This window comes from Mus caroli, unplaced genomic scaffold (assembly GCF_978045245.1).
Source record: "Mus caroli unplaced genomic scaffold, Mus_caroli_1 scaffold_5, whole genome shotgun sequence".
NCBI lineage: Eukaryota > Metazoa > Chordata > Mammalia > Rodentia > Muridae > Mus > Mus caroli.
Window position 1 is genome coordinate 66754904 of NW_028227260.1, and position 14830 is coordinate 66769733.

A 14830-nucleotide genomic window follows, 5' to 3' on the forward strand; every position below is an offset into this window, starting at 1 on the left:
CTGTGACCCATCCAATAGCTAACTGTGAGCATCCAGAGCTAAACAAAGAATTCTCAGGCTGGCGAGATGGCTCAGTGGTTAAGAGCGCCAACTGCTCTTCCGAAGGTCCAGAGTTCAAATCCCAGCAACCACATGGTGGCTCACAACCATCCATAATGAAATGTGATGCCCTCTTCTGGAGTATCTGAGGACAGCTACAGTGTACTTACATATAATAAATAAATAAATAAATAAATAAATAAATAAATAAAATAACAAGAATTCTCACCTGAGGAATACCGAATGGTTGAGAAGCACCTGAAGAAATGTTCAGCATCCTTAATCATCAGGGAAATGCAAATCAAAACAACCCTGAGATTCCACCACCAGTCAGAATGGCTAAGATCAAAAATTCAGGTGACAGCAGATGCTGGCAAGGATGTGGAGAAAGAGGAACACTCCTCCATTGTTGGTGGGTTTGCAAGCTTGTACAACCACTCTGGAAATCAGTCTGGCAGTTCCTCAGAAAATTGGACATATAGTACTACCGGAGGATCCCACAATACCTCTCCTGGGCATATATCCAGAAGATGTTCCAACCAGTAAGAAGGACACATGCTCCACTATGTTCATAGCAGCCTTATTTATAATAGCCAGAAGCTGGAAAGAACCCAGATGCCCCTCAACAGAAGAATGGATACAGAAAATGTGGTACATTTACACAATGGAGTACTACTCAGCTATTAAAAAGAATTATTTTTCTTTTTCAAGACAGGGTTTCTCTATGTAGCCCTAGCTGTTCTGGAACTCACTCTGTAGACCAGGCTGGCCTCAAACTCAGAAATCCACCTGCCTCTGCCTCCCAAGTGCTGGGATTAAAGGCGTTCGTCACCAATGCCTGGCTCAAAATTCTTTAGTCTGCTTCTCCCCCTTGGTTCTAGACGCCATTCCCAGTGATGTCTACACTTGTTTGGCAGCATTAGGATGGAATCCAGGGACTTTCAAATGTGAGGCAAGTGCTCAATACTGAGCTATACTCCAAGCTCTTTGTATACACCTTTTCCTATCCTAGTGCTAGTTTGCTGTGTACACCGCAGCACCCCTGACTTCATGGTACTCTACTGAACATTTACAGGCATTCACAATGTACTGAGTGGGCCACTGTCCTGAGCAAAAGACAAGGTACTAAAAAGCTTTTCAAAGTTTCAAGATGTTTTAGAGTTTATTGCCATTAGTCATTGTTACAGATTTGTATGTGAGCTTATTTACTTTGTGGGTGTGGACTGGAGATGGAACCCAGGGCCTTGCTTATGTTAGGTAGGTACTCTTATTACTGAGCTACATCCCCAGCCCTTTGAAAGTGGCTTAAGGTACTATTATGTGAAACTACTACTTCAATAGTACTTTCTTTGCATTTTAGCTGAGTTCTGATTTGTGTTTGGAGTCAAAGCCATGATATTGTATTCCAAATTAACCAGGAATTTGCTATGTAGCTCCACACTGGCCTTGAACTCACAAGCCTCCAACCTAAGCCCCAGTGAACTGGGATTACAAGAATGTAGCACCATGCCTAGCTTATTTTGAACACTTTTCTATTATAGTGGCATCGCTGCTTAATGGCAGAAATTCAGAATTTTTAAAAATGGGAAAGTTGAGTGTGTAGACAAAATCACCAATGTTTCTAAGGTCAGATAACACAGGGTTACCACAGCATGGAGCTGAAGCAAGAACGCGTAGTGTTCAAAAGATCACTCTTCAGCATCAGTTAGAGGGCAGTGAGATGGCTCAGCAGGTAAGAAGGTGCTTGTTGTGTGTCCTGGTTTGAGTAACAATGGCTCCCATAGGCTCATATATTTGAATGCTTAGTCATCAGGGACAGGTACTACTCCAGAAGGAATAGGAGGTGTGGCTTCGCTAGAGGAAGTGTGTTTCTCTCTTTGCTTGCTGATGATCCAGATGTAGAACTCTCAGCTACTTCTCCAGCAACAAGTCTGTTTTTATGCTGCCATGCTTCCCACTGTGATAACAGATTAAACCTCAAAAACTGTCAGCAAACCGCAATTGCTTTCTTTTGTAAGATTGTTGTGATCACAGTGTCTCTTCACAGCAATAGAACACTGACTAAGACATTGTGCAAGTCAGAAGACATGAGTTCAATCTTGGAAGAGCCTCCAGCTCTTCAACCTTCTCTTTAAAGAAATGTCTGTCAAAGAAGGTTCTTGGAGGCCTTCAGGTTTCTCAGCCAGAGTGAACATATTCCTGAAAGCTGTTTCTAACCTCCACACTTAAATACATGGATTCTGTACACACATTTCATGTATACACATTTATATACTAGTTAAATGTTGTAATTCAAAAAATTGGCAAATTTTTATTTTTCAAGCAGCATGGTGCTTTATTATTCATTTTACATTTTTATGTCATAAAAGAGCAGGTAAAACATTTTAAAATATAGATACAAAGTACTCTTGAGATGGCTCTGTGACCATCCTGCTGCCAAGCCTGTGGACCCGAGTTTGGTTCCCAGGACCTCCACAGGGGAAAGAGAAGCAGCTCAGCAAGCTGGCCTCTGATCTCCATGCACTTGCTGTGGCACAGACACACACTAAATAAATCAATCCAACAACAAGAGAGAGATGGAGGTAGATAGCACTGGGGTGGGGAGCCAGCTCAGTCAGTGAAGTTCTTGCTGTATAAGCACAAGCAAGAAGGCTGAGTTCATTCCCCAGAATCTGGCGTGCTGACGAGTGTTTATAATCCTAGTATTGGGAAGATAGAGAAAAGAAGGTCCCTATGGCTTGCTGACCAGCCAGTCTAGCAGAATTGGTAAGCCCAAGCCAATAAGAACATCTAGCCTTTACATACAGGCATGACCGAACACTTTAAAAACAATTTTTAAAATAGATAAAAGAATATTACTCATAGAAAGGAGAACCATAATTGTAACCTATGTGTTAGGTTTCTATTGTTTTGATAAAACACCATGACCAAGGGGCTGGAAAGATAGCTCAGCAGTTAAGAGCATTGACTGCTCTTCCAAAGGTCCTGAGCTCAATTCCCAGCAACCACATGGTGGCTCACAACCATCTATAATGGGATCCAATGCCCTCTTCTGGTGTGTCTGAAGACAGCTACAGTATACTCACTTACATAAAATAAATAATTCTTAAAAAATAAAACAAAACACCCCACCAAGACCAAGAGGGTTTAGAAACCCTCTAGGCAGGGTTTCTCTGTGTAGCCCTGTCTGTCCCAGAACTCACTCTGTAGACCAGGCTGGCCTGGAATTCAGAGATCCACCTGCCTCTGCCTCCTGAGTGCCACTGCAAGCTGGCTAGGAAATGTGTATTTATTTTAAATTTTGTCCCTTTAGCCAGGAATTGAAGAATACCTGCTTAGTTTAGTACAGACAATCTCATGGGAGAAACAAGTGCCTTTTTTCTTTTCTTTTTGTTTTTTTTTTTCTTTCTTTCTTTTTTTTTTTTCCAAGACAGGGTTTCTCTGTATAGCCCTGGCTGTCCTGGAACTCACTTTGTAGATCAGGCTGGCCTCAACTCAGAAATCTGCCTGTCTCTGCCTCCCAAGTGCTGGGATTAAAGGTGTGCGCCACCACTGCCTGGCTAAGTGCCTTTTTTCTAATTTTAAGTTAGACCATTTAGTTGTGTGTGTGTGTGTCCTTGTGTGCCATAGCATGCATGTGGAGGTCAGAGGATATGCTAGCTACTTTTATATCAAGTTGTCTGTCACAAGCTAGTCATTTGGGAAGAGGGAACCTCAGTTGAAGAAATACCACCAAATCAGTCTGTGGGCAAACCTGCAGTATGTATGTATGTATGTATGTATATATATTTTTAGTGAAGATAAAAATATGAGATGTCTTGACTCATTGTGGGTGGTAGCAACTCTGTGTTTGTGGTCCTTAGTTCTAAAACAAACAAACAAACAAACAAACACCAAACAAAAGAGCAGGCTGAGAAAGCCAGGAGGAGGAGGCAGTATTTAGTACCCCTCCATAACTTCTGCTCCAGTTTCTGCCTCCAGGTTCCTACCCTGACTTTCTTCAATGATGGGACTACGGTGTGGAACTGTAAGCGAAATAAACCCTTCTCTTCCCAGATTGTTTATGGTCATGGTGTTTTATTGCAGCAATGGAAACCCTAACTAAAGCAGAGGACAAGTTACAGCAGTTACCAGTTCTCTCTACCATGAGGGGCTCAGGGACTAAAGTCGGGCTATCAGACATGGCAGTAGGCACCTTTTCCTGCTGAGAAACCTGAAGGCCTCCAAGTACCTTCCTTTTTTTTCTTTTTTTTTTTGATTTATTTATTTATTATATGTAAGTACACTGTAGCTGTCTTCAGACACTCCAGAAGAGGGCGCCAGATCTTGTTACGGATGGTTGTGAGCCACCATGTGGTTGCTGGGATTTGAACTCTGGACCTTCGGAAGAGCAGTCAGGTGCTCTTATCCACTGAGCCATCTCACCAGCCCCCCAAATACCTTCCTTGACAGACATTTCTTTAAAGAGAAGGTTGAAGAGCTGGAGGCATGGCTCAGAAAAGTGCCTGCTGCTCTTGCAGAGGACCAGTTTGGTTTCAAGCACCAATGTCAGGTAGCTTACAACCATCTGTAACTCCAGCTCCAGGGGCTCTGATGCCCGCTTTTGTCCTTCATGAGTGCCCACACACATAGGCACACTCAGAAAAATACACACACACCTTAATAATAAAAAAGAATCTTGAGCAGAAAGCTGATGTTAAATGGCTGCCTGGCTGCCATGTACTATTATACTAAGACAATATCTGTCCTGGCAGATCAGGGTTGACTAACTTGAGTTAACCTTCTCATGTACTAATTCACCTACTAGATGCCCAAGGTTTTCAGGGCCTGAGATTTGACGCCTCTGAAGATGGTTTCAGAGTTAATTTATGGGACACACTGAGGGTCAATATTAGTCTTGGGAAAATGGAATACAATGGGAATACAAGTTAAAAGGAGTTTGCATGAGTCAGCCCTGAGAACTGAAAGTGATTATACTACATACTAACTGTTACCCACCCAATCTTACCTACGAACCCACACTGACAGTTCACAAAACATGAGGATTATTTTATACCTTTTAAAGAGGTCAACAAAATAGAAAACACTTGTCAGTCTTTCATGTGATTTTATTTTCTCCCTTCAACCATAATAATATGATATCCAAATTTTGTCTTAACTGGTGGGTCTGTAAACACAGGCTTATCCATCCCACTTACAGGCAAGGCAAACACTGCTTCTTGAAATGGCCCCACCATGGATCCTCTGGTCATCCAACCCAAGTCACCCTGAAAAATCCAAAAGATAAACAATACCAAGAGGCCTTAAAAAAGAGAGCAGTTCTACTGCAGCTTCCAAGAGTTTTCCCAATATGAATACAATGGCTCACTGGGCTGTATTATTCATCTGGCTATGTAGGCATTGTCTCCCAAGGGACAAATGGCAGGAGGCTGTCTAAGATTGGATGGAGCAGGCATGATGAAAATCCTGCTGCATTCAGAAGTCATCTGTGAAAGGTTCTTCATGCCTATCATTTAGCTACATCCTTAGTCCCATAAGCTGGACATTTCTACTTTTCTTGAAACAAAGATATTGCTAAAATTAATGACAGAACATTCAAATGATAAAGAGCAACATACCCCTTGTCTGGCTTTATCTTCACTATATTGTGTGGCCACTTCACTGAATCTCATCCCAGACTTTAACTTTTCCATGGCTTCCATGATTTTCCCATGTTTTTCACACAGAATGTGTCTGACCTACAAGGGAAAAGCATATCCTCTTAGTACTTGGAGAAAAATATGAATCTTCTTGGTACAAGAGTCACATCTGAATTATCCCTGCTCACTACAAAACAACTCATCTAACTCACAGTCATTGAACATAGTACAAGTTTGCCCACAGGAGTGACTGCCACAAACCCATTTCTGCATCAAACAGTATCTCAGAACCCTGATTTAGATGAAAGTGGACAGCAGCCTGTGAGAATCTCCTATCCTCTCCATGTACTTCAGAGTGTTTGGGTCCTGGAGTCCAATTGCAGCTCTCTTGTATGATCTTGGGCATGCTTTTACACCTCCAAGACTGTTCGCATGTGATTGTGAAGGGAGCTATGCAACCAGTATCAACAAACTGCTGCCTGAGTTCAATCCCCAGGACCCACGTAGTAGAAGGAAACACTGACTCCTGCAATTGTCTTCTGACCTCCTCTCTGCCTGCGGAGGCCAGATACAAGATTCTCTTGAACTAGAGTTGCAGTCAGCTGTGAGTCACCCGACATGGGTTCGAGGAAATGAAATCAGGTTCTCCAAAAGAGCAGAGTCATCTCTCTAGCCCAACAAACACCATTTGAAAGAAGCGTATCCCTCTTATTGACTATGCATGTTTGTTTAAGAATGCATGTGTACCATAATACTCATGAGGAAGTCAGAAGACATTTGTAGGAGTCAGTTTTTCCTCCTACCACATGACTCCTGGGGACTGAATTCAGGTTATAAAAGTTGCTGGCATGGCTCAGCAGGTTAAGAGCACTGACTGCTCTTCCAGAGGTCCTGAGTTCAATTCCCAGCTACATCATGGTGGCTCACAACCATCTGTAATAGGACCAATACCCTCTTCTGGTGTGTCTAAAGACAGCGACAGTATACTCACATATATAAAATAAATAAATAATTAAAAAAAAGGAGTTGCTGGCAAGCACAGCTTGTATAGAATGTGTCTAGTCCTATCCAGAGGAGACAGGTATGCAAGCTGGACAGCAAAGGACAGCATGTTGGGGGGACAAGACTAGCTCAGATCTCAATCTGATTTAACTACACTTCTAGACTGGTTCTCTCACTGAGCATGGGGGTGTATACCCATAAACCCAGCACCTAAGAGGCTGAGGAAGGATGATCATAAGTTCTAGGTCAGTCCTAGGTACATAATGAGTTCAAGGCCAACCTGGACTAAGAACTCTAACTAAACAAACAAGAAACGGAGGGAGAGGAGAGAGGAGATGCTGGGGATGTAACCCAGGACAGCAAGGAAAATAAATGTTGTTGGTAAGAGTTGAAGACCAAAGCCTTCTACCCCTTGGTAAATGTCTTAGCTAGGGTTTTACTGCTATGAACACACACCATAACCAAGACAACTCTTATAAAGGACAACATTTAAATGGGGCTGGCTTACAGGTTCAGAGGTTCAGTCCATTATCATCAAGGTGGGAACATGGCAGCATCCAGGCAGGCATGGTACAGGCATAGATGAGAGTTATTCATCTGAAGGCTGCTAGTGGAAGACTGCCTTCCAGGCTTCTAGGGTGAGGGTCTTAAGCCCAAACCCACAGTGACACACCTACTCCAACAAGATCACACCTCTTAATAGTGCCACTCCCTGGGCCCAGCATATGAACCATCACAGTAAATTATTAAATTTAATAGCTAACAATGAAATTAATATCAAACTAAATTAATGACTATATAATTAAGCATTATAAATATTATTATGAAAATATAAACTTTTTAAAATCGTGAAATCAGTACATTTTCATTTAAGGGATTTTATTTTTTCTTTTTTTGGTTTTTCGAGACAGGGATTCAGTGTATAACCCTGGCTGTCCTGGAACTCACTTTGTAGACCAGGCTGGCCTTGAACTCCGAAATCTGCCTGCTTCTGCCTCCCGAATGCTGGGATTAAAGGCATGTGCCACCACCGCCCGGCTCATTTAAGGGATTTTCAATTCCTTTGCTGTTCATTCAGGTCATTTATGTTCAAGATTTTTGAAAACAAGTTTCTCAAAGATAGATGCTTAGTTCAGTTATGCTATTAGCCCTTTGTTCTTTTAGTTCTCCTTGAATTAAAGCCAACTTCAAAGTGCTAAGTGTTTTACATGAATGGATCTCATTAAATCCTCACGTTAGCAACCCCTGAGACTAGACTGGTGTTTGCTTAACTCTGGCAGCACATTTGAAAAACCTCCAGAGCTGAAGACATTCAGGTCCAGGACCCAAGTCCAAAGAACCTGATACAGCAGGCCTGAGGTGCCCATGGGCACCGGAGGTTAGCTCTGTAGGTATACAGCAAGCTAAGCCCTCAACACCCAGGCTGGGAACCACTGGCTCAAGTTACCTGCTGACTGTAGCTCAGTGCTGGGTGGCTTGAAGTGAAAAAGAAAGGGCTGCTGAGCGACACTGAGGGCCTTCCATGCTAGAGTTACAAACCAGGTTTGGGGTTCCCATCACCAAGACTGGGTCTCCCTAGCAGGGCCTAGCAGTTTGGGTTCAGTTCAGAGAAAGTGGCTGACTGGACTGACCCCAGGTTGAGGTCTAGCAGGTGAATGAGTGTGAGGAAAAGCAGTCAAGGCTCCTTAGTGTAAGAAGATATGGAGGACAGAACATAATGGAAGCTAGGAGGTACTGGGGAGCAGAGTGGGTTGTAGAACCTGAAATCTAGTTCAACAGATAGGGAACAGAAAGAGGGAGCCTCAGTAGGTGTGACTCACAGCTCCTAGTGACACAGAACAGCATGTGGGTACAGGGGTGTGGTTGGTTCTAGGGTTCTTGTGGTGCCAGAACATTTGAAAACAACAAAAACACTAATATCCTTCAGCAGGTAAGGCTAAAACAGATGTGGTTCTTCTATATCATGAAACAGAACTTAGCAACACACAGTAACAACCTATTGTCACAACAATCTCAATGAAACCACCAGAAAATTACACTGACACTCGCCAAAGGTCATAAACTATATGATTCCATCCAATGTTACATTCTTGAAATTATTAAAGACTGGGCATAGTGGCACACGCCTTCAATTCTAACACTTGGGAGGAAGAGGCAGGTGATTTTTGTGAATTTGAGGTCAGCTGAGTCTATATAGTAAGTTTCAGGATAACCAGGGCTACACAGTGAGACTCTGTCTTAAAACAACAACCTCACCCCCCCCCACACACACACAAAATAATAATAACAAAAAACTCACTCAAAATGGGATAGAAAGACAGGGATAGGCTAGAAGCCTCTAATTCCAGCATTTGAGAGATAGAAACAGGTGGGTCAGAAATCCAAAGCCATCCTTTGCTACATAATGAACTTGAGGCCACCCTGGGCAAAAGAAGACTGTCTCAAAAAGAAAAAGTATGCTAGGCAGTGATGGCGAACGCCTTCAATCCCAGCACTCGAGAGGCAGAGGCAGGTGGATTTCTGAGTTCGAGGCCAGCCTGGTCTACAGAGTGAGTTCCAGGATAGCCAGGGCAACACAGAGAAACCCTGTCTCGAAAAACAAAAAAAACAAAAAAAAAAAGTATGTGTGTTGGGGTAGAAGCAGGAGGAGTTATAAAGTTATAAACAGGCAACAAGGGCTGGAGAGATGGCTCAGTGGTTAAGAGCACTGATTGCTCTTCCAGAGGTCCTGAGTTCAAATCCCAGCAACCACATGGTGGCTAACAACCATCTGTAATGGGATCTGATACCCTCTTCTGGTGTGTCTGAAGCCAGTGACAGTGTGCTCATATAAATAAAAATAAATCTTTACAAAAATAAAGGAGCAACAGGAGTGCTCTTTATATAGGGTGGAAGGCTTGAGGTGTAGCTCAATATTCTGAATCAGTGTCAGTATTCTGACCAGGCCATTGAACTATAGTTTTAGAAGATGTTACTATTGAGGGAATCAGGCTAAAATATACAGGCATTAAACAAAAAGCTTAATAAAAACTTAATCCTGATCTACCCTCCTACCTTAATTACATGCCATTCTTTTCCATTTATCTACCATAGCGCCATACTGGACTTGGCTCTTTGTGAGGGGACCAGATGGCTATTTTAAGCTATATGTGCTGCAGTAGTCTCATAGGTTGGAAGCTTTGATAGTCAGTACAATTCAGTGAAGAGTGCGCATAGCCCGAATGACCTTATCCATTATGAAGACCAACATGCCAGCTTTCATGAAGCTCAACAGAGCCAGATGCCTCCCACTCTAGACTGTAACAATGACTACCTCATCTTCTACTATATTTCTGAGGCATAGGCCTACTGAGTAGAACAGCTCCGTTCACATTTTCTCTCCATCTTTCTCTCCCCCTTTTATGCTGCATGTGTATGGTTGAATTTGTAGGCAGAAGCAATGAAATCTATTCTTTTTACCTCCTGTATCCTGACCCAAACTTGGAAACTCCTTGTTAGATAGCCATAGTAGTACAGTTCTGTTTGCAGACACTCCCATGGGATTGGGTGCTTAAGCGCTTCCAGTAATAATCTGGGGACTGTGATGGTTTGTATATGCTTGGCCCAGGGAGTGGCACTATTAGGAGGTGTGGCCCTGTTGGAGTAGGTGGGATACTGTGGGTGTGGGCTTAAGATCCTCACCCTAGCTGCCTGGAAACCAGTATTATGCTAGCAGCCTTCGATGAAGATGTAGAACTCTCAGCTCTGCCTGCATCATGCCTGCTTGGATGCTACCATGCTCCCTCCTTGATAACAGACTGAACCTCTGAATCTGTAAGCCAGCCCCAATTAAATGTTGTTCTTTGTAAGACTTGCCTTGGTCATGGTATCTGTTCACAACAGTAAAACCCTAACCAAGACAGGGATTATCTCCCACCCATGGTCAAAGTAACAAATGTGTGTGTGTGTGCATCTGGAGGTCAGAAGATAATCCTTTCTAGGGTGCCATCTACCCCCTTTTTGTTTTGAGATAGGGTCTTTCACTGGATTGAAACTCACCAACTAGGCTTAGGTCTTTTCTCAAGCACTTTACTGACCGAGGCTGAAACCCCAGTCGCTAAGTTAACACATTTAAAGGAACAGTGCTAGAAGTGTGAAAATTCTACCTTTTAAAAGTGACACTGGTTTTTGGTTTCCAGTTTTGTATCATCTTGAATTTAACTTAGTATTAAGCCTCATAGATAAGGACAGGTTTCTCTTTTCTATGCATACCCACTTACCTTAATACTTTACATGGAAGAGGAGACACATAAGATAACTCACCTTTACTGCATTGCCACCACCTTTAGGGCCCTGAGCCTTCTTGTCAGCACTGTCACTCCCAGAGGCTGCACCTCCTTTAGAAAAGAGAGGATAGGAACTCATTTCGACTGTACTTTGACATTTATAGATAGGTCCAACTCATAACACAAGGTAATCCATTACAGCCCCAAGTTCCAAAAGGCTACATGGTGAGTCATGCAATCAAGTTAACTTACTCTGTGACTCATCTCTAATAACAGGAAATGTGCCGAACAAAATACTTCACAGAAAACAGATAAAGAAACGAGTGTGGGCATGGATGCAGGCACTCCAGAAGCCTGGGCCAGATTCTTCAGACCCCATTCCAAATCTTGCCTTCTAACTTAACACTGCCATTATATAAAATAATACAATTTCTATTATGTTCTGTGACCGTGTGTTTGACACCTGAAATTCTAACATGCAAAATCTCCAACAATGCATTTTGAGGGGTTTGGTTTTATTTCAGAGTTAGAGTGCTTGGTGTGTGTGTGTGTGTGTGTGTGTGTGTGTGTGTGTATGCATTCTTTTCCCCTTCAGTCTACCACAGCAGCTCCTGGAATCTGCTACATTCAGACTACCAAGCATTGGTAGCACATCTTACTTCTTTTAAGTTTTGTGTCGAAGGCAGCATATTAAGTGTTAGAGGCCAAGGTGTCTAAGATTAAATTAAGTATTTAGTTTAACAACTGTTTCCTAAATAATTTCCCAGTTCCAGTTCTTGGGGGTATACAGTGAATAGGATTCAAAGCCGCAGCCAAGGACCTCGTATCCCAGTGAGGAAGAGAGAACACATTCTGAGAGTCCGACAAGTGAGAAATTGTGGAAGGGAACACATATGTCAGCTAGCCAGGTACCATCTGATGGTTGAACAGGAGCTGACCAGCTAAAGGACAGTGTACCCCTGGTGACCTCACAGTCAGGTCCTCCTCAGCCTTCCACTGCTGTGGCATGTCTCTGCGGTGCCTCACCCATTTCTCAGACCTTTCTTTACAACATCTTGGTTCCTTGGACCTCTGGGGTATCACTCTACTACACTCCCTTTATTTGTCTCTTCTCTGGGCTCCTACAACCACAATCTTAGTTCAGGCCAACTCTATCTCTTTACCAGAACTACTGAAATCATCTCTCTCTCTCTCTCTCTCTCTCTCTCCCTCACTCCTCCCCCCTCTCTTTGTTTTTTTTTGTTTGTTTGTTTGTTTGTTTTTTGTTTTAAAGACAGGGTTTCTCTGTGTAGCCCTGGCTGTCCTGGAACTCACTCTGTACACCAGGCTGGCCTCGAACTCAGAAATCTACCTGCCTCTGCCTCCCAAGTGCTAGGATTAAAGGTGTGCGCCACCGCTGCCCGGCTTGAAATCATCTCTTTAAAGGACCTCCTGGCCCCTAACCAACCTTAATTAACATCATATACAGCACACCTCGTGATTTAGTTTTCTTCTGTTTTAATGTCCCCTACTTGCTTATTTGTTTTGAAGTTTTACTTCAGCGATGCTATACTAAACTGCCTTTGGGGCTGGCGTCTCCAGGTCGAGGACTCTTTACCCTATTGCTGCTGCTTATCTCGGCCTGCCCAAAGTATCTCCAGTTTGTTTCTTTACCCGTTTCCACCTTCTATAACATACCTCTCACAACTACATTCGGCACAGCACTTAGAGGCTACTATCTTCCCCACACTGTCCAGCTATGACTAAGAGTTGTCTTAGTTTTCTAGCCTGAAAGCACAATGTTGTCCCCAACAACAGTCTTCATGTGTGTGTGTGTGTGGGGGGGGGTCGTCATGTTAGTTGTTAAGAGGCCTAATGGACTAGATTGACCACTAGTGTAGGCTTCCTTTTATTGCTGGCGTTTCATCAGATTCAATTTTAGTGGGAATAAACCCCAGGTCACGAGGAACCATCCCCAGCAGCTTCTATTGCCCGCCACGAGGGTCCCTGCACTGAAACCTCATGGATACCCTGAACCACAGCAGCTCCTCACGCACTCATCTTTCCTTACCACAAGAAGCCCAAACATAAACCACAGCGGCTCAGGGTGCTCCCGGTGGCCCTGCTGTCCGGCTTATGATCACCTCCCTCCCCCACCCCACACAGTTGCAGGTCTACTCCTGTCCTTCTCCCCATCCACCCCTACGCTCGCTCCATGACTGTCTCGGCGGGTCTACCTTTCCCTCCTTTTCCAGAACCACTTTTCCCCTTCGGCGGCATCTCTTAAGCTGGCGATTGAACTCTCCGGCAACTGTTCCGGTGCTAGCAAAAGGCCCCCTCAGGCCCCACAGGTATGTCTTCCGCAATGCCTGAAAATAACGTCACAATCAACTATTTCTGTTGCGGTTCCGGAATCAGGCATAGCTTGAGACAGACCCAGTCCTTTGGTTCTTTGACCTATAGGAGCTAGAGATGTTAGACCAATGAGAAGCCGAAGCCTTACGGGGAGGCGGGGACAAAGGTTGCCCAGAGACGAGAAAGCGCAGCCTCTATTCTGTTCTTCAAGGCTTTTCACTTGCCCTCATTTGCACCGGTTCTAAGCGCCCTCTTGCCCCGCCCACTTTTCTGTGCATGCGCAGTGCGAGCCTCAGGCCCCTGCAGTTCTTTGGCGTGGGCTTTTGCTTTGGGGATGCTAGACAAAGAGATAGCAGAGGGAGTTTAGATAATGGCCTTCTTCCGTCCTCTCCCCGACTGACACAGACCTGCACTCCCTAATGGCTTTTCTTACTTACTTGTTTGTTTATATTTTTGCAGCAGTAGTTGATGGGGTACAAAAGATGGAATTTTTTTTTAAAGCCTATCATCCCATTGCCTGTGACAGGCAGAAGTCTGTCATGGAGAAACATTGGAAGCAGCCTAAATTAATTTAAAAATAACGATTATAAGCTGTGTGTACAGAAATAGCCTTAAGGAAGATTGTAGACCAAGATGTAGAATGTGAATTTTAAAATTATATATCCTGGAGAACATAATCTATGCACCTAAAAGACAGACAAGTCATTAATGCTGTTCAGCAGGATAGCATGTGACCACTGGTGTCAATCTATATAGTATTCATGTCTCTGTATTTTTCCAGAGTTCTTTTCTTTTTTTCCTTCCTTCCTTCTTCCCTCCCTCCCTCCCTCCCTCCCTCCCTCCCTTCCTTCTTCCCTCTCTCCCTCCCTCCCTCCCTCCCTCCCTCCCTCCCTCCCTCCCTCCCTCCCTCCCTCCCTCCCTTCCTTCCTTCCTTTCTCCTTCCTTCTTTCCTTCCTTTCTTTTTTCTTTTGATACAGGGTTTCTCTGTATGTAGCCCTGGCTGTCCTGGAACTCACAGAGATTTGCCTGCCTCTATTTTCTAACTGCTGGGGCTTAATACATGTGCCACCACCTTCCAGCTCAAAGTTTGTATGACAGACAGCACAGCATAAGGCAATTTAAAGCTTGGATTCTGGAGGCACATGACCTGCTTTAAAACCCTCTATTAGTCCTGTGACCTTGAAGAAGCTCTTGGGCTCAGCTTCCATCTTCTGGGAGATGGTGTTGTTAAAGTATCTGCTTATAGAGTATCATGAGAAATAATTTCATAGTCGATGACTAACTCGGGACGTTTACTTAAGATGAATAGCTTTTGAATTTGCATCCCAATGTGCTCTTGATCTCTCTTTCTCACTCAGTCTCTCTTTTTGAGACGAGGTCTTGCTTAGTAGCCTAGACTGTTCTGGAACTTCCTATGTCCTCCTGCTTCTGCCTCTCAAGTGGTGGAAATAGTCATGTGCCACTTGGATACATTTTTCTCTTTCCCCCACAATCCTTCCCTCGTCCACCAATAATTTTCATATATGACACTTTCCCCTCTGTTCCATGAGA

At 43.6% G+C, this 14830-nt stretch overlaps 1 protein-coding gene across 2 annotated transcripts; it reads right to left on the reverse strand.

Annotated features, from left to right (window-relative positions):
- Positions 1-4687: 4687 nt before the first annotated feature.
- Pin4 (peptidylprolyl cis/trans isomerase, NIMA-interacting 4) lies at positions 4688-13355 on the reverse strand. Of its 2 annotated transcripts, none has more exons than XM_085838084.1 (4): positions 13162-13247; positions 10983-11056; positions 5658-5772; positions 4688-5306 (listed from the first exon to the last, which is right to left on the reverse strand). In XM_085838084.1, exons 3-4 carry the CDS (start codon positions 5739-5741, stop codon positions 5148-5150), a joined length of 243 nt encoding a protein of 80 aa, XP_085694210.1. In that variant the 5' UTR covers positions 5742-5772; positions 10983-11056; positions 13162-13247; the 3' UTR covers positions 4688-5147. The 2 variants fall into 2 exon arrangements, with proteins under 2 accessions (XP_085694210.1, XP_085694208.1); XM_085838082.1 differs by having other exon boundaries at positions 5103-5306; positions 5658-5777; positions 13162-13355.
- Between the last annotated feature and the right edge of the window lie 1475 nt (positions 13356-14830).